At 32.2% G+C, this 24,731-nt stretch overlaps 2 protein-coding genes across 2 annotated transcripts; both read left to right on the forward strand.

Annotated features, from left to right (window-relative positions):
• The first annotated feature begins 2,230 nt into the window (after positions 1-2,230).
• LOC112519654 (putative receptor-like protein kinase At4g00960) lies at positions 2,231-7,513 on the forward strand. Its single transcript, XM_025127871.1, has 7 exons — positions 2,231-3,056; positions 5,369-5,497; positions 5,683-5,807; positions 5,925-6,135; positions 6,230-6,470; positions 6,660-6,810; positions 6,930-7,513. Exons 1-7 carry the CDS (start codon positions 2,231-2,233, stop codon positions 7,290-7,292), a joined length of 2,046 nt encoding a protein of 681 aa, XP_024983639.1. The 3' UTR covers positions 7,293-7,513.
• A 13,163-nt stretch (positions 7,514-20,676) lies between these two features.
• LOC112519657 (oxygen-evolving enhancer protein 3-2, chloroplastic-like) lies at positions 20,677-22,243 on the forward strand. Its single transcript, XM_025127873.1, has 3 exons — positions 20,677-21,016; positions 21,349-21,644; positions 22,039-22,243. Exons 1-3 carry the CDS (start codon positions 20,716-20,718, stop codon positions 22,135-22,137), a joined length of 696 nt encoding a protein of 231 aa, XP_024983641.1. The 5' UTR covers positions 20,677-20,715; the 3' UTR covers positions 22,138-22,243.
• The last annotated feature ends 2,488 nt before the right edge of the window (positions 22,244-24,731 follow it).

Raw genomic sequence — 24,731 nt, forward strand, 5'->3', positions numbered from 1 at the left:
TTCTTTATGTTAGTAACAACTTAACCTAATTGTCTAATATAGACACAAGTACTGGGTCGTGAGCCTACTGCTACTGAGGTGTTTGAGCGCACTCACTGCACGAACCGGAAGTTCGATCAAGGTTCGTCCGAACCGCCTACCRATCCTCCTCAGTTCAGTTAMCCGAAAGCTGCTAGATATCATGTAAGTTTTCTAAAACCATTACTTTGATTAATAGATACGTTGGTAGGTTTAAGGTAATATATTTCAATAAACATAGTAATGCTATTAGTTTGAGCTGCCATTGTTAGGCAGACGTTAGGCTAAGTAAGTAGGTTGAGAATACGACTTCGAACATTGGTATTACTAGAATGCTTACTTGTTAAATACATGCATTGGTTATGTTTGATTTACAGTTGTTATGCTGCTGAAATATCTACATACATAACCTCACCCATTTTTGTTTTGGTGAATCATAGGAGCGATTTCAATCGCTTAGGGGTGAGTCACAATCTAGTACCGACAACCCTCCCCCTAATGAGGCATCTCTTTGGGAGCAAAGTGTCGGAGGACGGAGGAAAGGCCGAATATTTGGTTTCGGGACCACCCAGGACCCCTCTTTTGCTATGATGGGTAGATGTAGCACTAGCGGGTCATCATACGAGTCAAGAGCGGAGGTACGTTGGTTATATTGTTATAAACTTTCTCTTTACTAAAATTGCGAATAAATTGCTGATTTTGTTGAATATTTAATATTTACAGGTAGCGGAGTTGAGAGAGAAGTTGGCAAGGGTAGAGGAACGTCATCTGGCCGAAATGGAGGAAGAACGGAAGAAGAGGGCAGATTTGGAGGCCGAACAGAACAGACAAGCTGCTGCATTAGCCCAACAGGCTGCATTATCGGAGCATTTTGCTACGTTTATGCGGCAGTCAGGATACGTTTTCCCACCTCCCCCACCTCCCGATAGTTAGATTTTATGTATTCGAAGATTAAATTGTATGAATTGAATATTTTAAATTGTATGAATCCGTATTTTAAATCGTATGAATTAGTTACTTTGTTCACATATTTGGTTTGTTATATATTATTATTATTTCCAGGTTTTTATAAATAAATACAGGATTTATGCATTTTTAAAAAATATATTTCCTATTTTTTTGCAAATTAGCGACGGATTAGCGAGGGAAAATCCGTCGCTGAAAGTGGTTGAAATTCCCTCGCAGATCCGTCGCTGAAAGTTCCCTCGCAAATCCCTCGCTGATCCGTCGCTAAATACTTCCCTCGCTAATCCGTCGCTGAAAGTGTTCGTCGCAAATCCGTCGCTGATATCCGTCGCTAATCCGTCGTTGATAGCATTACCTACGACTGTTTGACCGACGGAGTATCAGCAACGGATCAACGACGGATTGCCCTTTCAGCGACGGATCAGAGAGGGAATTTTCCCTCGCTGATACTCTGCATTTTTGTAGTGGTAGTTGAGCACGATTTATGGTCATATCATCCATACAGGATCAGCCTATGCCGATACTATCAAAGATTTCCTACAGCGATTTCTCTAGCTTTGAGGTAACTAAATTCATTTGAGCTTTGGTAGTTAAATAGAAAGCGTTTGAATTTCTATATTCAAACTTTTGGTTATTAAGATAGATACGAATTTGGGATTATGATATAAGTAAGAACAATGAAAAATGGTCCAAATCTTAGAGGATAAGGGACTACTAGAAAACCAGGTATCAGCGACGAACATCAACGAGAAAAAAAATCCCTCGCTGATTAATCTGATTTTCGCCATTTTTTTATTTTATAGGTACAAATTTAATTACTTATTAATTTTTAATTATTGATTTTTAATTATTGATTATTAAATTTCCAATTATTTATTATTTATTAGAATATTATAAAAATTAATTAATAAAGCCACTGAAGCGACGGATTACCCTTTTAGTGACGGATTTACGAGGGAATTTTCCCTCGCTGATACTCTACATTTTTGTTGACTATAACAGCACAAAATATTGATCACCTCCTTAGGCATTTATCATGTCATTTATTAGAATTCATAAATACTTTGTCAATGTTTGAAAATTATAAAGTGTACCTTTAGACAAAGGAAGCATCATGGAAAGCACCACGTATTCAATTTATTAAGTTTCATTACAATTTGACTTCAACATTTTCTTTCTAGCCTCTTAACTATATTATCCTCCCCCCTCTCTTTCTCTCCCACATAACTAAGGGAGTTACAAAAGCATGGTGAGTATCACCGGAAAACCGCTTTTATTTTTCTGTCTTAGTTTCATATACCTAATCAACGTTCATGTCAAAGCACAACCCGAATACCTTTACCATATCTGCCCAAACACTACTACTTATACCCCCAACAGTAGTTACGCTAGAAATCTTGATGCCACCATCTCTTCCCTCTCCAACACAAACTCTGGCTACGGGTTTTTTAACTCCTCTCAAGGTCAACAGCCTAATACAGCCAACGCAATCTCACTTTGTCGAGCAGACGTGGATCGAGCCTTGTGCCGAAGATGTTTGAATGAATCAACTGTTCGGTTAAGACAAGCTTGTCCTAATCAAAGAGAAGCAATAACATATTATGATATTTGTCTCTTGAGGTACTCAAATGCCACTATATTGGGAAATTTTGAGATGAACAAAGATGTTGTCTACATGTGGAACGTTAATAATGCAACTAATAGGTCTCAGTTCAATGCGGCTCTGAGACCGTTGATGAACAATTTGAGTAGTGAAGCAGCTGCTGGTGGTTCATTGCTGAAGTTTGCTATGGGTAGCACAATTGGACCTGATTTCTCAAGAATATATGGCCTTGCACAGTGTGTGCCATATTTATCGGAGCAGCAGTGCAATACTTGTTTGGAATCTGCAACTAATCAAATTCCAAGCTGCTGTGACGGGAAAATTGGAGGAAGAGTTCTTACAGCAAGTTGTAACATCAGGTTTGAGACATATCAATTTGGCATCAACACCTCACTTATCCCCTCACCACCATCACCTCCACCACCACCACCACCAGTTCAGCGGTTTCCTCCCGTTCTACCAACACCAGGTACGATTGTTACATAATTTTATCAAACATATATATATATATATATTAATATTTACTTCATTACATCTTGTTTATAATTGAACCAAGTTATTAAAATTTTCCTATCATTCATGAGAGGAATAGTCTTTGTTCAACATTGATGGATACTTGACAACAAAGACCAAGACTTGAGAAAAAATCACACTTACGTCTACATCAACCTTCCTTCACACGTCAAAAAGTTATTGGCCATAAATTTTATAAGAAAAAATATAAAATAAAGACAAAGAAAATGGACATCAATCACATCTGTTTAAAAATTATTAAAATAAATCTAACAAACAAACACATTTTTAATAGATTAATTCCTATCTTTGTAGAAGGGAACAAAATAGTAGGAATTTTTAAATTGGTTAAAATACATAAAATAATAATTTAATTTCATAATTTTTTTTATAATATTATATATATTTTTTTACAACAATGTACTTTCAAACTATTTTTTATTAAGACATTGTACTTTGAAAAATTTATCCATTATAATAGTGGGTAACATTTTGATTTAAATGTACTCATTATACCAGACTTCCATACCACCTCATAGTCCACGTACGTTGTCCACATGTATTATGGTGATGTGACTTTTTATTATATTATTGTACTTTCAAAATTATTTTATTATAACATCTACTAGTTCTTATTAAACACTGTACTTTTAATTTTAATATTTAGATATTTTACATGTTATTTAATAAATATATTAAATGAATTAAAAAAATTCTAAATTATTCATTAGTATGCCAATATCAATAAACCTAGTAGAATACAACTTATCTCGCTAATATCTTAAAAAATTTATGTGTTTTTTGGAAAAAGAAAAAATAAAAATTGTTCTTTTTTTACCAAAAAATATTATTTCTTAAAGAATGTATTATATTTGTTCAAAAACTTTTACTTGACATATAAATATATTAAATTAATTAGATTTTTTGAATTATTTATTAATATGACAATATTAAAAAATTGTAGATTACAATTTATTTTGTTAACATTTTAAAGATAACTTTAAAAGATATGTATTTTTTTGAACAACATAAAACATACATTTTTTACAAACAAAATATATCTTGAAAATAATGTATCATATTTATTTAAAAAATATTTTACTCTACAATATGTAACTTGCATGCAACTTAATAAGAAAAATTCAAAAAAATTAAATGTTTTTTTAAATCATAACAATGATAAATAAAAAATCACTAATAATAATTTGAAATAAGTTTTTATTTTTATTTTAGTTAAGTCATCAAATGATATCTCATTAAATGATATGTCATCCACATCATCTCACTAAAGCCACACAAGCAAAAAAAAATCAAGGGTTAACCGGTTTAAAAGGTAACAGGTTATACATTGCTATAATCGGTAGATTTTTTAAAGTACGATACTTTAATAAAAAAAATAATTTGAAAGTACATTGTTGTAATAAAGAAAAACAAAGGTAAAATATTATAATAAGAAAATTTATGAAAGTAGGTTATTATTTCATGCATTTAACTCTTTTTAACTTATTAGAACGAAAAAAGCAATAATTACAAAACATAGGGACGAAAATCATAATTTCTAAACCAAATGCATGGACTTCGATGATCATAGTTTACTCAAAATTTTATTTTAAAAAGAAAAACTAATCAGGTGTTAACAAGTTTGTCATCCAAAAACAGTCACATTCAAAAAAATTGGAGGTGAGCAATTGGGTTTTGAGCCAAAAATGGCACTACGGTTGTCACAGAGGATTAATGGAGGTGTTGAGGGGAGAGCTTTAAGGTCACGAAGTAAATGATGAACCCAAAATATCTCAGCTGCAGTGTTAGCCATAGCTCGATCTTAGATTCACAACTAGATCAAGCAACAATAGGTTGCTTCTTTGCACTCTAGGAAATGAGATTGTGAGCCAAGAAAATGGCATAGCCATAAGTAAAGCGACGTGTTTCTAGACACCATGCCCCAATCTGCATCAGGGTATCCAAGAATGCTAGTCGGCGCAGCGGAATGAGTAAATGAGAGGCCAAAATGGATCGTACCCTTAACATAGTGCAGAATGTGCTTGATTGCCAAAATGGATCGTACCCTTAACACACCTATATATATACACACACACACGTGTCTGTCTAGCTATGTATTTATACGATATATGCAAACATACACATACTTAAGACTTAGCTTGTTGAAGCAATATAGTATAAACAAAATGATTTACTTGTATGGACGTCTATTAACCGAAATATTGTCAAAATGCATCACATTTGCTTTTTCATGGATGCTATTTGCAGGCACAAATAGTAACACAACTCGCACTGTGATCATTATTGTTATTCCAACAGTTGGTGTGATAATACTGGCTACCATTTGCATTTTCATGGTATTGAAGCGGAAGAAAAAATATGTCCATAAAGTTGATGGTAAGTTTCCAATTGACAACGTAATGATATTCATATTTCATGTTATCATCAGCTTTAGACGTACATTACTTTCAGTGGGTCATGATTAAACAAAGATGAACTCTAAGAATTTTGTTATATTTGAGATGAAAAATAATCTTCCAATTCAGTACTTATTGTGTTGGTTGCCTCTCTTCTCCCATTAGATGAAACAGTGGATATCAGCAATGTTGAATCATTGCAATACGACTTCGGGTTGGTCAAAGAAGCAACAAATGAATTTTCCGAGGACAATAAGCTTGGAGCAGGTGGATTCGGGTCCGTTTACAAGGTAGTCAAGAAGACACAATTCTTTCTGTTAGATTATCTTGTGTATATATATGCCAGATATAATAAGAACCTTAAACTTACATGAAAGTTTTAAACATTCATATGCCTTCATATTCAGGGTAAGCTTCAAAACGGAGAAGAAATAGCAGTAAAGAGGCTATCAAAGGATTCGGGACAAGGTGAAACTGAATTCAAGAATGAGGTTGTGCTTCTAGCAAAGCTACAACATCGTAATTTGGTTAGGTTGCTTGGCTTCAGCATTGAAGGAACAGAAAAGCTTCTCATATACGAGTTCTTGACAAATGCTAGCCTTGATCAATTTATATTTGGTAATGCCTTCTGGATATTTAAGCATTTCATTCCTTACATTTATTTCTATTTTCTGATTGAAACATTTTTACTAAGACATGTGAGCACTTGTAGGAGATCCAAGTAAGCGTACATTTCTTGATTGGGATAGACGATACAAAATTATAAGAGGGGTTGCTCGAGGCCTTCTTTACCTTCATGAAGACTCACGTTTGACGATAATCCATCGTGATATGAAAGCTAGTAATGTTTTGCTAGATGCAGAAATGAACCCGAAGATTGCAGACTTTGGCATGGCAAGGTTATTTAACCCTGAAGAAACCCATGGAAGCACAAACCGAATTGTTGGAACTTAGTAAGTATACCATTATTGAATGAAGATTTACTAATGAGAAATTTTTCCAGATTGTTTTAATTAGTTAATATTCAAATTCACTTTTGATAGTCTTGGGCTTTAATATATATCTAACTTGTCAAAAAAACATAACCAATTATGTGTTTACGTTACGATACTAACTTTCTTTCTCTCAAAACCACCCTACAGTGGTTATATGTCGCCAGAATATGCAATGCATGGACAATTCTCCATAAAGTCAGATGTTTTCAGCTTTGGAGTATTAGTGCTTGAAATACTAACCGGTCAAAAGAACACATGCTTTCGGATCGGGAAGGGCATTGAAGATCTTCTTAGCTATGTAAGTACTGGTTGAGAATCATGAAACATAACTTTGTAATGAACATACTTTGCATCATTTGTAGTTAAAACCAAAATGAATCACATCCTGGTACTAAAAGATTGATTAATTTCTTATAGGCCTGGAAAAGTTGGCGAGACGGAAATGTATCTGATATGATAGATCCTGCATTGATGGTTGGACCAGGTTCATTGCATGAGATCATGAGAACCCTCCATATTGGTTTACTGTGCGTTCAAAATAATGTTGTTGACAGGCCAACCATGGGTTCAGTTGTACTTATGCTTAATAGTTTCTCTCTTACTCTCCGACTACCATCTGAGCCAGCTTTTTTCATGCATAGCGGTATTGATTCCGAAATGCCACTTCAAGGGTACATTAGTACTTCAGGGACAAGTGGCTCAGGAACAACTAAAAGGAGATCTAGCTCTTCTCAGGTTTCTATTAATGATGCTTCAATATCCGAGATTATTCCAAGATAGTCTTGACAATGTATTTCATATGGTATGCATAAGCTTATGGTCTTCATTGAAACCTTACTTAGATCCTTCCCATGGAAGTCTAGTGGTTATTTATCAAATAGAAATAACCCATAAGAAACTTTTTTCCCCCTTTCTTGTATGTATCATACTCTGTTGTATTTAATGTAACGAATTGGGATAAACAAAGGAATCAAGTGGATCAAACGCAAATAATTGCCATGATAATGTTGTGATATTTTTATCACATTTGATGTTGCACAAGAAAATGGATCGGAACTAAAGATCAAAGGATTCCGCGACTTTTCTTGCGGGGTCACGAGACTTACTGTTTGATCCCTTGTTTGTATTCTTGCGGCTTTTCTTAAGCTCTATCCGCATGCGTACCCGAGTAACTATTTGGAATCCTTTTTACCATCCAGTGGTTCCCGCGACTTAGGTCGCAGGAAAAGTCGACTATCCTTCTTGGCTGGTGATGATTGGGAGGCTAGGCCATCCCCTCTCCATACTTTTGGCCATACTTCTTTTACCTTCCCTTGTCCTTTCTATTATTTATATAGAAACTTTTTAGCCAAAGGTTTCTATCCACTTCACTTTCTTGATTGAGATTAGTGGGAGTCGAGATTAGTCTAACAGTTTATGAAAGGGTTTGTGAGGGAATTTGGATCAAGAACTTCTTGATTCAAACGTAATGTCTTAAGCTCTATAGTTTCAAGTCCTTTAAAGATGTTTTGTGATGATGAAGTTGCAGTCTTTTTAAGTGAAAATAGCAAAAAGTTAAATAATTCAAAGCATATTGGTCTTAAATATTTCAGTGTGAGGCAAAAGGTTAAGAGAAAAGAGTAGGGGTGTAAACGAGTCGAGTCGAGTAGTAGGTTAATTGATTCGAGCTTAAAAAATTAATATAGGGTCGAGCTCGATTAACTTTTTCATTGTCGGGCTTGAGCTCGAAAAATTTTCAAGGTATCAAGCTAGAGCTTGATGCTCATTTATGGGTTCGAACTCGCTATCGATTAACTTGTTTATCGGCTTGAGATAGATAATTTTTATATTTTATTGTATGAACAATAAATATATGAGCATGTTTGGCTCAGAAAAAGGGTATGCTCGAGTGGGTCGGTTCGACTCAGCTCGACTCGAAAAATGGAATTGAGTTTTCGAACGAGCCAAGTCAAACATTAGTGTTATAAAGCTCCAGTCGTTAAGTTAAACGAGTCCAATTTTGCATTCGAGATCCATTCAAGCTCGAGCATTATTAAGATCGAGCTTGAGTAGCTCGTTTAAAGCTGGAATCGTTTACACCCCTAGAAAAGAGGTTATTGTTGAACATAATTGATACCGAAGCTCAACATGCAGATACATTCACTAAAGCCCTTTCAGTGGTATGTTTCCCAAACATGTTATGGATATGGGAATCATTATATACTTCATACAATTGAATCATCGTACTTAAGCAATAATTGCATACTACATAAGAAAATTTGATTCATCAGTGTTAAGAACTTTTGCTTGTAAGTTCTAGAAATGTTTCTAAAACATTTGTTGGATCATGAGCTACATTTTTATGCTAATTATGGTAGATATAATTATTTACATACATGATCAAATTCAGACACTTATGAACTTATGTCGGATATGATATATTGTGTGTTGGTGGTTATTAAGTAAACTAGTTTGTCAAAATCGTATAGATTATTAGTCCTACATATGGTATCTATTCTAACCAAGTTGGAACGAATTCTCAAATGTTAGAATCTCGCATTGCGCCTTTCATTTGATATATGTAACGTTTATAGTTCTTTTGTCCTTATAGATTATGGTAAGTCCAATGGGAGAATGTTGGAAATAAATTGGACTTTTTTATTATTTATAATAAGTATTAAAGGACAATTGATTAAACATTTATATTTATCAAGAGGATCCTATATCAGTTATAATCCAGTCGCATTATATATATACTAGTTGTGTACCCGTGCAATACTGCAAGATAAACTAGTTGGATTATTCGCAATGTCTTTAATCTAGACATGAGCTTTGGAAGGCATTGATGACATATCTTGAAGCCAGTCAAGTTTCCTACCAAAAGAAACCCAATCATTTGCCAATAATATATCAATCTGGCTATCAAAGTTGCATATATGAATAATAAGTAACCTGATATAATTTTTTTTAATAAACTGTCAATCAGACCCTTAAACTTAAACTAAGGGGTTGTTTACTAAATTCTTACCTGGTAGATGCTTGATGGGTCACGACTGTTGGCACTATTTTTGAGGCTTCTGTTGCATGGGTATGCTTCCCTATATCATTTTATAATTTCTATATTAACTCTTATAGATATATGTAGATTAGTTTTTTTTAGCCAAATCTAGTACATTATGTTTAGCCTGAATCCGAATCTGATGCATATTGAAGTTTCATATTGGCAGCTGCGAATCGTTTGATTCAAATAAAATTTGGAATGGGTACACTACCTTGAGTATGAAAAAAGGAGAAAACATGTTGATTTTAGTTATTGTTTCTAGTCTGCTCAGCCAACTGTAAAACTTGGTCAAAGTCGATAAAAAGCCTATTGAAACAATGTACATACAAACACACACACACAAAAAAATATACATAGATATATATATGCACAAACACATGCATATATGTGTATATACAATATATGTATTTATGTACATGTACATATATAGACATATGTTGGTGTCCTTTCGCTATTTGTGATAGAAGGTTTCTTGGACATGTTTGGAGAAGGTTGAACCATTAGTCATGTCAAAATAACTAACTCCTATATATTTTATTTTTGTGTAGTTTATGTACATATGCATATATGTACACGTATGTTGGTGTTCTTTCGTTGTGTGATAGAAGGTTTCTTTGACCAGTTTATTACTCTCCCAGACTAAGTTCGATGATGAAAAACCTGAAATCATCGACCATAGTAAAAGAAACGTCTCAACAATGGCTCTGCTCTTTTCACCTGAACTAATAAAGCCAACGCTACTTTTATGGGTCGTTTTCTTTGGGAACGCTTTCTCGTATTATGGCCTAGTTCTTCTTACTATTAAGTTGCACAATGGGAGTAACACTTGTGTACGGACCGGATTGCAAGCTACACATTCCAAGGAGGTTAGCTATAAAGACGTTTTCATTACTAGTTTTCATAACTAGTTTTCCAAACTTATCGTATCTAAAGTCCTTTTTGTCAAACTCTTTGGGTTCTTTCTTCTCATACACTTTTCACAAGCCGGGTGGTTCTTCATAGAAACAATCGCTATACCCTTTGGCGTACATCATAACCCTTACCCCACCTTCGTGCGGGGTATACTCGGCTCGTTTGAATATTCTTTTGGTATATTTCAATTTTATATACCATAACAACTAGGTTTTCAAAAATTTATCATGTTTTTCTTGCCTTTTATGACATTTTCTTTGTCAAACTCTTTGGGCTAACTTTCTCTCTCTTCGCACACTTTTCACAAGCCTTGGATCTTCAAAGAAATAGATGCTCTACTCTTTTGGGGTAGAAGTCTTGTCTGCGTTGCGTACATCATACCTCTGACCCAACATTCGAGTGAGATAAACCGGGCCCATTTGACTTTTTTTTGGTTTATTTCTGTTTTATATACCATGTTGATCATGAGAATGTTTTCACAGTTTAATATGTTTCTATATTCACCTGGGAAGATGGCCGAGTGCATTTACCTTTGATTTGCTTCAAGAGTTCCCGGGACTTCTTATATTGGCTTTTACCATTGATAAGCTCGGTCGTAAGGGCTCGAGGGATTCTGACAAAAATAACCATTCAAAATTAAGAAATTACATTTTTAGCCTTATTTTTTAAATTTTTTTTAAAATAGCCATGGAATACCTTGTTAGCACCGTTAAGTGTGTACAGAGGTCATTTTACAATTAACGTAACTTACGAATTTTTTTAAAAAGACAGTTTTTTCATAGGGTGGGTCCCACCCATGGCCCCACAGGATTTAATTTTGTTTAATGAACTTACAATTATTTATTTTAAATTAAATTTTGTTTTAAATTTAAAAAAATTATTTTCTTAATTTTTTTTAAGAATTTAATCTTTTTAAATATTTTAATTTTTTTTCAAATTTATTTTTTCTAAAATTATAATTTTTCTTAAAATTAAATCTTTTTACAAGTTTAGTTTTTTATTAAAAAAAATTATTTAGAAWTTTWKKTYWWAATTTTAATTTTTTTCTTAAAATTTCTTTTTTAAAGTTTAAGTTATTTAAATTTGTTTTTTATTAAAATTTAATTACTTTTCTTAAAAAAATATTTTCTTAAAAAAAGTTTAATTACTTTTCAGAATATGAAAAGCAAAAAAATGTTGTCTCTGAATTACAAGATCGCTTGAAGGACGCGGAAGAACATAAAGAAAGTACCAGCCGCTCTATTGTAGAGTTGGATAGTTTGAGCATGAAGTCAAATGTATTGGAGGTTAGTTTTGTCATGGTTTTTAACTGAATGATCCTGTATAATTTTATTGTTCTTTTTGAAGTATATTATATTTATACACGGTAAAAACTCACATTTCTCACATTTACTGGACTTGAACCCTTGTCCCCAAGGAGGTTGGGAGCTACCGGTAACCTAAATACTGCTAGGCCATTGGACCTTTGGTTATAATTTTGTTGTTAGTAGCGCCTAAAATTTAACCTTTTAAACTTCTTTTGTAGGAGACTTGTTCATCTCAAAGAGAGAAGATATCTATTCTTCAACATCAATTAGCTTCCATGAATCAAAAACTAAAGGTGCTTGCAATTGCTTAGTCATTTTCTCTATTTTGAGCTAGACATAATTAATCTCAACGTGCGGATTGCTGGTTTCTATGTTCTTCAATTAGATGACTGATTTATCTGAATCGGAAACTGGTGTAGAGTGCACTTGATGGTTATAAGAAAGTGCATTCTGCACCAGTTGTGATATCTCTATAAACACCTCTTGTTGAGATGTATTGTGGGCAAATACTTTGTCAAATGTGAAATGATGTTTTTGTCCTACAAATAATTAAAAGAAAGATCACTTTCATAGAATAAAAACGGTAATGTGGCAAGCAAGTTACGTAGAGTAATGCACGTATTTGCACTTTTCCCTTTCTTAAAAGAGAAAAGTTATATCAATGCTACAATGACAGAAGTAAACCACTCAGAAAATGAATATATACCATTCTGAATTAGATCAATGCCTCGGCCAACTGATTCTATTGAGATTGCATAAGAGATAGTGGCTTCTGCTCCAGGACCATCTTCAAGAAGCAACGGCCGGACTCTACAGAATACCCGTATATTGCCTTTTGGCTCCTGTAATTAGAGATTATTTAATCCAACCAAAATTTGTGTGGTTATAAATGAAGCTACGTTATACATAGTGATGGCTAAAAACCGGTCCCGGGTCGAGCCGATCCCTACCAGGCCTGAAGAAAACGATAACCGGTGGTAAGCGGTCCCTCTGTAACCGGTCCCGGTTCTGGTTGAAATACTCAAGACCAGTCATTGCAACCTATAACCGGTTATGCCAAGCCGGTCCTGCTAAATTTTTTTTTTTTTATATATATTGTTAATATGTTATTAAATTTGTTTTGTTATAAATACGTTTTTATTATAAATACGTTTAAAAATACACTTTAAAAATACGTTTTATTATAATTAAAATTACATTATTTTACTAAAATTTATTATAAAACTATTTAAAAATACATTTATTCATCAATCTTCATCTGTATCTCATGTCGGATTGACTTGAAGAGTTCCGTTCTCTTGAATTCTTCTAATAGCCTCTTGGTCATCAAGTTCATCAACGTCGAGTTCCTCATCATCGTCATATTGTGAGTAAGTGCCGTTGGTAACGGTAGTTGGCGGCGTGCTTAGTCCCATGGAGATTTCTTTTTCTTCCAAATTTCCTTCCACCGCTTCATTCTCCATCTCTAACGATGTCGTGTGTTGAATTCTATCAACGTTATCCAAATAATCCTTCAAGCAGATGCAACACTCCACAGACTCCGGGCTTAGTCTTGTCTGACGTTTCGAAATGATCCTGCCACAAAGAGAAAAAGCAGACTCCAAAAGTACAGTACTAGCTTGGATTGTTAGTACATCACGTGCGATGCACGTCAAAATCAGGAATTGAGGTTGTTTTTATTTCAAAAAATCTAATAAATCAATTTTTTCAAAATCTTCGACATCATTTACGGGGCATGCGGCCATAAAGTTAGTATGCATATACATATTTAGTTCACCCAAATCGTTAACATATCTACTTTTTTTACTTGATTCATTTTAAACCTCGTTCATTAAAGTAGTCATCAACTCTTTACGACTTTGTTGATGACCACTAGAAGAAGAACTAGAACCCGCAAACCCACAACTTGAAGGTGTTTGTGGTTGGTTTCCTCCTCCGTAAAAATGTTTGTAATGATCAAGTAAATATTGAAAATTACGATTAAACAAACGTTTTTGTTCCATTGAAAAAGAATTATCCGTAGCGGTATCCAAACCAAAAGCCACACATTTATGTAATTAAAACTTCAACACCGACAATATTTAAATACGGGTTTAATACTGCAGCACAAAAAAAAATGAGATGCTCATAAAATATTTTAACAATTTCTTTTTCATTGAATAATCAACCTTCGCCAATCGTGATGGTCTTCGTATTGGGCAATTTTACTTGCTAAAATATATAATTGGTTTAAAACTAAAGGGATTGTTGGATAATAGATTATGAATGGAAGTGTTGTCGCATTTTTAAAATCGCCTAAAATATCGTACAATCCTTCAAGCACGACCCAATCAAGATTTCCAATAGAATTTTGCGGGTAATGGTGTCTATAAAAAGCAAAATTATAATTTTTTTGTTTTATCAAATTTTCAGTCATAAAATAAGTCGAATTCAAACGAACGGACATATTGAACCTTGGTCCCAAAGCTCTAAAGCCAACGTCCTCGCAATACTTTCTATATTTTGCATTCAATTTTTTTTTACCTTTTGTGAAAATTCGCCGCAACATAAGTCTAAACTTATCTATTACGGGTTTACAAGTATTTAAACCGTCTTGAACGGTTAAATTTATTATGTGTGCACAACAACGTGTATGAAATAATTTACCGTCTAATATAGGTGTCAAATGACACTTTAAATTTTTCCACACAAACATTGTTATTATTAGCGTTATTAAATGAAATACTAATTATTTTAGCAGTTATATTATAAAATGCAAAATATTTTTTAATAATTGAAAATTGACGTGCTCCTGAATGTGGCACACCAAACGGTTCAAATGCGATTACACGTTTGAATAAATGTCATGTTGTAGGCTCAACCCAATGTGCCGTTATGCATATATATGAAACCGGCAATCCGTATGGTGCCGTTAAAGAAATATTGTTAGACAAAACAGAAAACATTTGTTGCATTTCGGCCCGACACATTTTCCACATTTTTATTGCATCACATCTAAGGGTTTGAACATAAAATTAATATATTATTTTACAAATGATTTTGTTTGATTAATATTACGATATACATGATATGGTTGCCATTAATATTACCACTATCAAAGTTACCATTTTGCCCATTTTGGGATTATAAAATAATTTTTTATTTTTTATTTTTTTTAATTTCCTCATATACCCTAAACTAATCTTGGCCATTGATCAAGAAAATGGATGGATAAGATTGGTTTACANAATCAAAAGGAGATCTCCCCAACAAATAAACAATAATAAAATTTATAAAAGACATATCCTTATCAAAGGAAGGCCTAATAGACCTACAAGATGAGGTAGGCTAAAAGAAGAAAAGAAAATAAATAAATAAATAAGTAAATAAATAAATAAGTAAATAAATAAATAAAAACTTAACATGGAATAGGGGAAGAATTTCGGGTGTTACACTTTCCAAGTAAAAAACATAGACTTCAGAGTTCAGACTTATATTTGAAAAAAAAAATACTTCAGAGTTCGGGTGAGTTATGTCTGAAAAAGCAAACTTCAGAGTTCGGTTGAGCTAACTCTGAAGAAGAACTTCAAACTTGTTCTCTTGAAATAACTTCGAAGTAAAACTTTTTCAGTAAATTGAATTTAGAATAAAATCAAGTTAAACCTAGAATAAAATTGAATTTAGGAATGAAACTATTTCAGTAAATTGAATTTAAACTTAGAAGTAAACACCATTTTTTTTCAGGAATCAGTTACCACACGAATTAATTAACCCAATAATAAAATCAGTTGCATCCTAAATTAGTGGGATTGATTGAATAAGAGGATACATATCAATCAAATTAGTATAATTGAATTGTTAATGTAAATTGTGTCTAAATATGTTCAAATGAGTCTAATTGAACCACTAATGTAAATTGTGTCTAGATTAGACGCAAGAAGATGACACGTGTCACCCAAGTTACTTATTTATTATAAGTATAGATATAATTAATAAAATGGTAATAAGAATGACCAAGATTGAGGTGTATTTTTTTTTATTAAAATAGTGAGAGCAGGGGACAGGTTGTAAATGTTAGAAAGTCAAGGGGGCGAATGTCATCTTTTTCAAAGATGAGGGACTTGTTTTGCTAATACAACATGCATGTTTGGAGAAAACGACCTCACAGCCTAAAACTCGCGATTCGGCATTATTCGTTAATTAATAAACCAAAACTCTTTCATATGACTATTGAGCATCGGTTTAGGGTCATTTGAGTTCAAATAGTTTAGAAAATAAGCAAATATTGAGAGAGAAATATGAGTTTGAAGTTCGGAGTTAAACTTCTCGGTTTTTCGTCGAATACAGGTGAGATTTTTAGCTAAATCTCAATAATCTCATTATTTTTATGTCCATGGCTTCATTTTTAATACTTTTTCAAACCCTAGTAGCATCATGCCTCAGATTTGTGTTTACATGGTTCGATTTTCATGTTTTAAAGTTGTTGAGTTTTAATTTTAAATACAAAATTCTAAATGAGAAAATGGAACTCATTTATATAAGTTTAATTTCGGATATAATCCTTATGAGATTACCAAAATGACTTTGCATTTTGGAAAACAGTATTTCAACAATATGTTACGTATTTGGTCTATAGATTATCGAAATAATTCGTTTTGAATAATAGTTGTCTTTCACATCCAACTATAACAATGAGTAACTTCTTCATTTTTAAATGTCAGTTCCAAAAAAAACGTACTTTTATATAAAAAAAGCGTATTCGTAAAAATATTTGGAAAATGAAAGGATATTGGGCGGCTTTAAGAACTTTGTCTTTAGGAATGACCCTTTATCTTGGAGATTGATATATAAGCTTCATTTTTATATTATTATTTTTATAAAATTAAGAAAATGACCATATATATGGAAATTTATTTTTTAGCAATATTCACGTATTTGATTTATAAAATTACCGAAATGACCAAACATTTTGAGAATTGGTATGTATCTAAGTTTTATTTGGAATTACTAAAATGACCCTACATTTTGGAAAACGGTATTTTAACGATATTTTACATATTTGTTTTATAAATTACCGAAATGACCCAATGTCTTGGAAATTGATATATAAGCTTCATTTTTATATTATTATCTTTATAAAATTAAGAAAATGACCATATATATGGAAATTGATATTTTAGCAATATTCACATATTTGATTTATAAAATTACCGAAATGACCAAACATCTTGAGAATTGGTATGTATCTAAGTTTTATTTGGAATTACTAAAATGACCCTACATTTTGGAAAACGGTATTTTAGCGATATTTTACATATTTGCTTTATAAATTACCGAAATTATCCCATGTCTTCGAGATTGATATATAAACTTCATTTTTATATTATTATCTTTATAAAATTAACAAAATGACTCTATATTTGGAAATTGATATTTTAGCAATACTTTACGTATTTGCTTGACCAAACGTCTTGAGAATTGGTATCTAAGAATTATTTTGAATATAATCCTTTTAAAATTACCAAAACGACTCTACAATTTGGAAACTGATATTTTAACGATACTTTATGTATTTGCTTTATAAATTACCGAAATGACCTCACAATTAAGGAACCGGTATTATAGCAATACCTTGAGTATTTGCTTTATGAAATTACCAAAATGTCACTACGCTTTGGGACTGGACTTTTAAGCATTGTTTTAATATTTTACTTATAAAATATACCAAAAATGTTCTAAATTACGGAATTGGGTAAAGCTCTACCCCGGTCTCGCGAACTCGCTAACCGCTTAGGGGGCGAACTTCCAGTATCTAAGCAATCCCCGCCGCTAGCTTCCACCCATCAACCTAGTAGGATCGGGTAGTATAAGAATTGGAAGTCGGGATATTCCAATCTTCCAGCTCTCAAGCAGTTCAAAAGAGAAAGGATTTCAGCAAAAATGTTCTTGGTATTCGGCTTCTCAAGATTATCGAAATGCCCCTAGACTTGACACATTGGTATTTTAAATATTATTTCAAGTGTTCATTTATTTTTAACCTTAAAGTCATTGCTTTGGCCACTATTTATATGTGTGCGACTTGTTGTTACTATAAAATCATTTCAAAAGTTGTGTTATGGCCAATAAAATATTATTTACGATGCCATCTATTTATTTTAGCTATTTTGGTAAAATATTTACCTTTGAAGAAAATGTGAATATACAATACATATTTATAAAATATTTAAACATCGATTTTTACTTCGAGAAATATTATAACAACATCGCAGTTATATTTCAAGTAAATATTTGAGTGAGACAAAAAAAAGATATGAAGATATTGGGCGTTGACCAATAAAAATTGTTAAAAATTAGTCATGCTAAGATATTAGGAGGTGATGATCAATTTAGCTACGATTATTTAAGGTAATTAGAAATGGTATGAATTACCATGTATGTTGCAGTTTTGAGAAAATGACATATCAAACGTTAACGATTCACGGTGAGTACATTATGTGATTTTTATGGGATATATACATGATTATTACAAAGTATTTTATCCATGATATTTGCATGATATGTTAATATGCATATGATGATAATTTGATTATGTCGATGTACATGATACGAAAGATGTTGATTATAATGACTTGATATTATTAATATGATAGTCAAGTGTGTATAATATGATGATGATGCATATGAGACTTATGTTTTCACTTGCACGAGATGTATATTGCATGTCACGATGAGATTTGCATTAATAAATAAGTATTGCAAATAAATGGCATGTAACTAGTATGATCCGGCAAGGTTCGTCCACCGTATGGGGGTGGGTTGAACATGAAAGAAGGGCTTGCAATTCCGATGTCTTGAAATCCTCGTCCATAGAATACGCCACATATGCAAAGAAAACTGATGAACCGAGACTACACTTACAAGATAATAATAAATAAACGGTAAATCAATATATATGTCAATGTTATCATGAAACCATATTGTATTCACTAAGTTGTTAGCTTATACTATACATTTATATATCTCAGGTATTGATCGTCCCTAGAAGATTTGAATAAAGAAATATGGGATTATGTTTTTATCATGCTTGTTTAGATATTAAAGTTAGCATTGTTTATGTTAAAATGTTTTACACTTCCGCAATTATGTAATAAAATATATATATATATATATATATGTTTTGAAAATTTTAAGTTCTATTTTTCACAAGGCATAAGTTATTAAGATTGACGTCACGACATTCAAAAAAATCAGGGCAATGACAAAAACAACAATACATTATTTCGTCTAAGCAATATTATGTTGTTTCACAATGTGAAACAAAGAAAATTATATAATTATTTTAAATTGTAAGATTAATAAAAATAATACACAAAATTCATATAAGTAATAGATGGTAGAAGAGCTTTGTCATCCACAACAAACAATAATATAAAACACACAAAAACATAACCAAAAATCCAAACCCTTAATTAAAATAATCATTGAGTTCTAATAAAATTCTTAATTCTTATCTGTATAAAAAAATTATATTATTAAATCAAAAATAAATTACTTTGTTATTAAATCTAAATTAACGTATAATAAAAAATTGAATTAACGAAGTTATACCAAAATAACGAGAATTATTAAATAGTTAATTTGATACTAATATCGATTTATTTTTTTCAAATTTTTATGTTATATTCAAATTTATATTTTATTCAAAAATAAAAACATTATCATTTCTCAAAACCACATAAATCGTATTATATCGATAGAGACAAATAATAAAAACTAAACATTAAAATCAAAATTTATCTCGCTGCATTGCACGAGTATCCTTCTAGTATATAATAACTAATCCATCTCTAGTTTTTTTTCAAAACAGTAAAATAAAATCGAGAAAGATAAACAACAAAACAAAGTATGGATCATGATTGAAGGTTCGAGTTCTAGATTTCATAACTGTGTTGCACTGCTTAGGTACACTTCTAGTATTTATGTAATATATGTATATACACACATTAAATATTTAAGTTTTTAAAAGAAAATTAACAAAAGAATAAAATGACCATACTACCCCTCATTTGATTACTTAATAGAAAAAGTTAACGGCCATAAGGAAGACGGACGAAAAGTGTTGCGAAGTGACCAACATGATGAACAAATCCGTTAAAACGAAGTTGAGGGGCGAGAACTATTAAAATAACAAACGTTAGGGATTAAACTTTCTCATTTTGAATGATTAAGTCCCTGAACTATTTTTTTTAATGAAAAAATCATTAAACTTTTATATTTTTAATGATTAAGACCCTGAATTTAAAAATAAAATAAACAAATCATCGAACTTTTACTAATCAGTTAATGTAATTTTTTTTTGGGTTAACAAGATGTAGGTAACTAATTTTTAGAAGTACGATAGCTTATTTATTAAAAAAAAATCTAGAAACTTAATCAATCAAAATAAAAAAAGTTTTAATGATTTTTCATTCAAAATGAGAAACTTTAATTGTTTTTTTTTATCTTAATTGGACAAAAAAATCTCTATGATCTTAAATATACTTATTTTTTATAAAACTTATACATTTGAATTTTATAAAACTAAATCGTAATAAATTAATAAACATGTTCAAATATAAGATAAATATTAATTACTACTTATACATCAAAATATCCATATAAGACTAATAACTTTCTGGTTGTCAAAATATAAAAAGATATATCTAAAATATATAAAAATAAAAAAATAAAAAAATAAAAACTATCTTAATTAAACTCCACGTGTCAGAATCCTAATGGAAGCACTTAAGACCTCATCCAAGTTGTCAAAAACTCAAATGCCCATTGGCTAAAAGCATATCCAAATTATCCATGAAAATGTGTTTCAAAGATAAGGTGTTAAAGCCGATCACATATTATTTCGTCCATTTCGTTTAAAATTGCAGACAAAAAAAGGGGAAAAAACACAAGCAACAAGATCAGAACAATGGCTCAAGCTGTGGCATCGATGGCTGGACTACGTGGCTCCTCTCTAGCCGTCTTGGAAGGCAGTCTCCAGCTTAACGGCTCGAGCCGCTTGACCCCGGTTGGAAATGGTCGGGTTGGTGTGGCTCGGTCTGGACTTGTGGTTAGAGCCCAACAAAGTCAAGGTGAAGGCGAAACCAGCCGTAGAGCCATGTTGGGGCTCATTGCCACCGGTCTGGCTTCGGGTTCTTTTGTTCAGGCTGTGCTTGCCGACGCTAAACCAATCAAGCTCGGCCCACCTCCCGCACCTTCCGGCGGACTTCGTAAGTCTCCGGTGACTTCTTCCTACCCCATTCATGAAAAATAAAATCAATTAATTTTACCAGATTCTATATCTTTTCTGATATGTTGATACAGACTCGAGTTTGAATCCTTCGATTGTTTGGGAAGTCAAATTTTTCAGTCGAAGCTAGCTAGAAGGGTAGTTTAGTCATTTCATTAATTATTAAACATTCAATTATTTCTGAACACAAATGTTATAATTTTCACAAAAATGCAATTAGAGTCGGATTCACTTAACTTTTTTTTATTCATGAAATAAACTACATGATTTTCACTCGAATTTGGGTTTATTTATTTGAATGTATATTAATAGCCGGAACTCTAAACTCTGATGAGGCAAGAGACCTCGATTTGCCGTTGAAGAATCGGTTCTTCATCCAGCCATTGACACCAACGGAGGCTACCGCTCGTGCAAAAGAATCAGCGAAAGAAATAGTGAATGTCAAGGAGTTCATTGGCAAAAAGGCATGGCCTTATGTCCAAAACGATCTTCGGTTGAAGTCGGAGTACCTTCGTTATGACCTCAATACGATCATCGCTGCAAAGTCAAAGGACGAAAAGAAGCAACTCAAAGAGCTCACTGGGAAGCTATTCCAAGACATGGCCGATGTAAGTTTTGCCTCGCCCTTAGTCTGTTTCTACACGAAAATGACACATCTATCATAGTACTCCCTTCGTCCAAAAAACGTCCGTATTTTTATTATAATTTGTCTTGAAATAAGTGTTCATTTTCAAAAGTAAGTGCCTATTTTTTAGTTCTACCCTTAATAAGAAGAAGAAACTCATCACACCCTTTATAATAAGGGTAAAACTGTCACTTAATTAATTAAAAAGACGTATAATTACACATTTTCTAAAACCATGCGCCTTTTTTATTGCGGACATATATATCGGGACAAAGGAAATATCAGTTAAATGTTTCATATGCTCTTCGATACCAGTAACTTTGAATATTTTGTAACAATGATGATAAGGGTAAATTGGTCATTTTTGTTTGGAACAGTTGGATTATGCAGCAAAGATCAAAAGCCCAGCTGAAGCAGAGAAAAGTTACGTTGCAGTTGTATCTAGTCTTAATGATGTTATAGCGAAGCTCGGTTGAATTGAAGTTTGTGTTGTTAATGTGATGAAAATACGTTGTTATTTTTTCAATTGACAAGAAACTCTTTTGGACTTCATGTTTAGTGAATCAAAACTAATAAATCTAATAAGTCACAAATATGTTTGCATGCTACAACAATATGCTACCATCAACCACCGTTCACGTGTAGCAGTAAGAATGGTGGCTCGGGTGGGTAGCAATAGTTGTTGCGGAATGGATCTCATTATTATGAATGCTTTTGCAAAGGAGTTGTCGGGATTGACCTAAGAGCATCCATAGTAGAGGTTTCTCTTGAGATTTTTCTTCAGATTCCTATAAGAACTCTATCTACGACCATAGATTCTTATATGTTAGAATTTCGCCATTCGGATTCCCATCTTCGATATTTTGAATCTAACTTCATGACTGTTAATCGGTTGCAAATGGAATTCCATACCCTGAAAATAGGAAGAGTCGAACTTTGAAGAACAATAGAAATCGACTTGAGTTGTTGGAGTGTTTGGTGTTCACGATGCTTTCTCAAGATTTAGATTAGGCGCATTCAGTATCTATCACTACTGGGCATTGGAGCAAAGTTCAATGTTGGTCTCTAACATTTGCAATTTACAACGGATCTTGTCTCTGAACTTCATAAACATGGTTTTGGTCCCTTATGTTTTCAGTTTCCAACAGTTTTGATCATTCCTCCTAATGTTGCGTCTTTTTGGTCATTAAGAGCCTCTCACGTGTTTTGCACACGAGGATATTTTAGTCTTTCTCTCTTTTCCCCCCTTACCAATGTTCTTATCTCCCTCTATAAAAAAGACAGTTCCCACCCGAGTATTCCCTAATCCCTATCACCTCTCTCTTCGATTTACGTCACTTCAACCATTCAACATCATCATTTTATCTTAACAGGACTTCCATCAAGCAACAATCTTGAAGTTCATAGCTCATTCATTGTGGAACATTCAATTTGACTTTTTTCCATCAAGGAACAATCTTGAAGACATTGATGTAGAAGAGATATATATTGCATCCAATTTGACTTTTTTTGTTCCTAAATGTTGAACATTAGTATTGATTTTTCCTTTGTTATTTTGAGATCCTTTCACAAGCATGTATCCTACACTCTTTTCGATGAATATTCATCATGTTGGCGTTTTTTCTGGGACTCTTAGTAGGCAGTTTTTGAATAGAAAGGTAACGTTTCGGGATTTGATAGATCCTGATGAGCTAACTGTAACACTGAGGATTTTGGTATGCATGAATTCAAGTTTTAATATTTTCTTCATCAATGGAATGGTTTGGCTAAGTAATGAGAGTTTTGGTTTTCAATAATTTATTCGATAAGCGCATACCGTGATAAGAGTCGTCGTCATCACTTGTCGGGTAAGACTCTTGGTTTTTGTCTCGCTCTTATTGGGTAAGATTTTTGTTCCTTACCATATTCATCCTGTAAGGTTATATGACTTGAATGCCCCAACCCCTTTTCTCTTCCCCGCATCATACCAATATGCCACTTATTTACCATAAATTTACATAAATAACCATTTCACAAAATTGATTTTACTTTTTAGCCACTTTAATCACTCTTCTTCTTATAAATAACCAAAGTTTACACTTAAACTTTACACATATCTCTTTTTTCACAAATAGCTAAAGTTTACACTTAAACTAAAATACATTTAAAATACGTTTTTTTTTTATAAATAACACAATTATAATTGTCTCGTCAATACATTCAAAATGAGTCAATTATTGAATATTTTTGTATTTAATATTAATTATATTATTAAATATTATAAAGCTTACGAATGATTTTTAATACATACATTTTATACCCTTATGGTTATTTATTCAATGTATTTTTATTATATTATATTATATTAACACACATAATATGTAACTATAAGGGTAGAAAATGTAAGTTTTAAAGATAATTCGTACGTATTTATAATATTTAATAATATAAGATCAAATCCAAAAATATTTAATATTGAGCTCATTTTGAATACATGAACGAGATGATTAGATTAATGTTCGAAAAAGCTCGCCGCAACAAACGACATGACGCGCCGTCACTTAAGACTTGTATCTCACGTCACGTTATGCATGAGGCATGCCACAGAGTAATGCACGGTTTTTGTTACACGATATTTGATTTTACTTAACTTTTTAATATCTTATTTGTTAGTTTTTAATATATAATTTAATTTAAATTGCTTACTATCATTGATTTATTGAGTAATAGTAGAAAACATACGTTTATGCATATAATGTTATATATGATATAGAGATTTGTCATCATAAATCACACCTTAAAAATGTCGCGAACTCGCCGTGACTTTCAAGGCTTGAAGCTTGAACTCGTTGTCACGTCATGCCTCATGCTGTTTAGAATCTTGGATGATTATAATGGTGTAATTTGTAAAAAAGAAACGTATATTTATTTATTTATTTTAGTTAATATACGATTATGTGTGTTAATATAATGAATGTGTAAAAAAAACAAGAGATATAAAGTAAATTAGACAATTAATTATAAATGTGTAAAGTGTAAAAATAGTTTTTTCACCCTTATAAATAATTATAAATAGTTTTTATAAATAATT

The sequence above is a fragment of the Cynara cardunculus genome, assembly GCF_001531365.2.
Source record: "Cynara cardunculus var. scolymus isolate 2C chromosome LG 10, CcrdV1, whole genome shotgun sequence".
NCBI classification, from domain to species: Eukaryota; Viridiplantae; Streptophyta; class Magnoliopsida; order Asterales; family Asteraceae; genus Cynara; species Cynara cardunculus.

What these genes read in the sequence shown, in the direction of transcription:
- LOC112519654 (XM_025127871.1), top strand. Translation starts at nt 2,231, where the DNA reads ATGGTGAGTATCACCGGAAAACCGCTTTTATTTTTCTGTCTTAGTTTC. An exon ending in ATATGTCCATAAAGTTGATG is followed by an intron (nt 5,498 to 5,682) that starts GTAAGTTTCCAA and finishes TTCTCCCATTAG; the next exon opens with ATGAAACAGTGGATATCAGC. An exon ending in AACCGAATTGTTGGAACTTA is followed by an intron (nt 6,471 to 6,659) that starts GTAAGTATACCA and finishes ACCACCCTACAG; the next exon opens with TGGTTATATGTCGCCAGAAT.
- LOC112519657 (XM_025127873.1), top strand. Translation starts at nt 20,716, where the DNA reads ATGGCTCAAGCTGTGGCATCGATGGCTGGACTACGTGGCTCCTCTCTA. An exon ending in CGCACCTTCCGGCGGACTTC is followed by an intron (nt 21,017 to 21,348) that starts GTAAGTCTCCGG and finishes GTATATTAATAG; the next exon opens with CCGGAACTCTAAACTCTGAT. An exon ending in TATTCCAAGACATGGCCGAT is followed by an intron (nt 21,645 to 22,038) that starts GTAAGTTTTGCC and finishes TGTTTGGAACAG; the next exon opens with TTGGATTATGCAGCAAAGAT.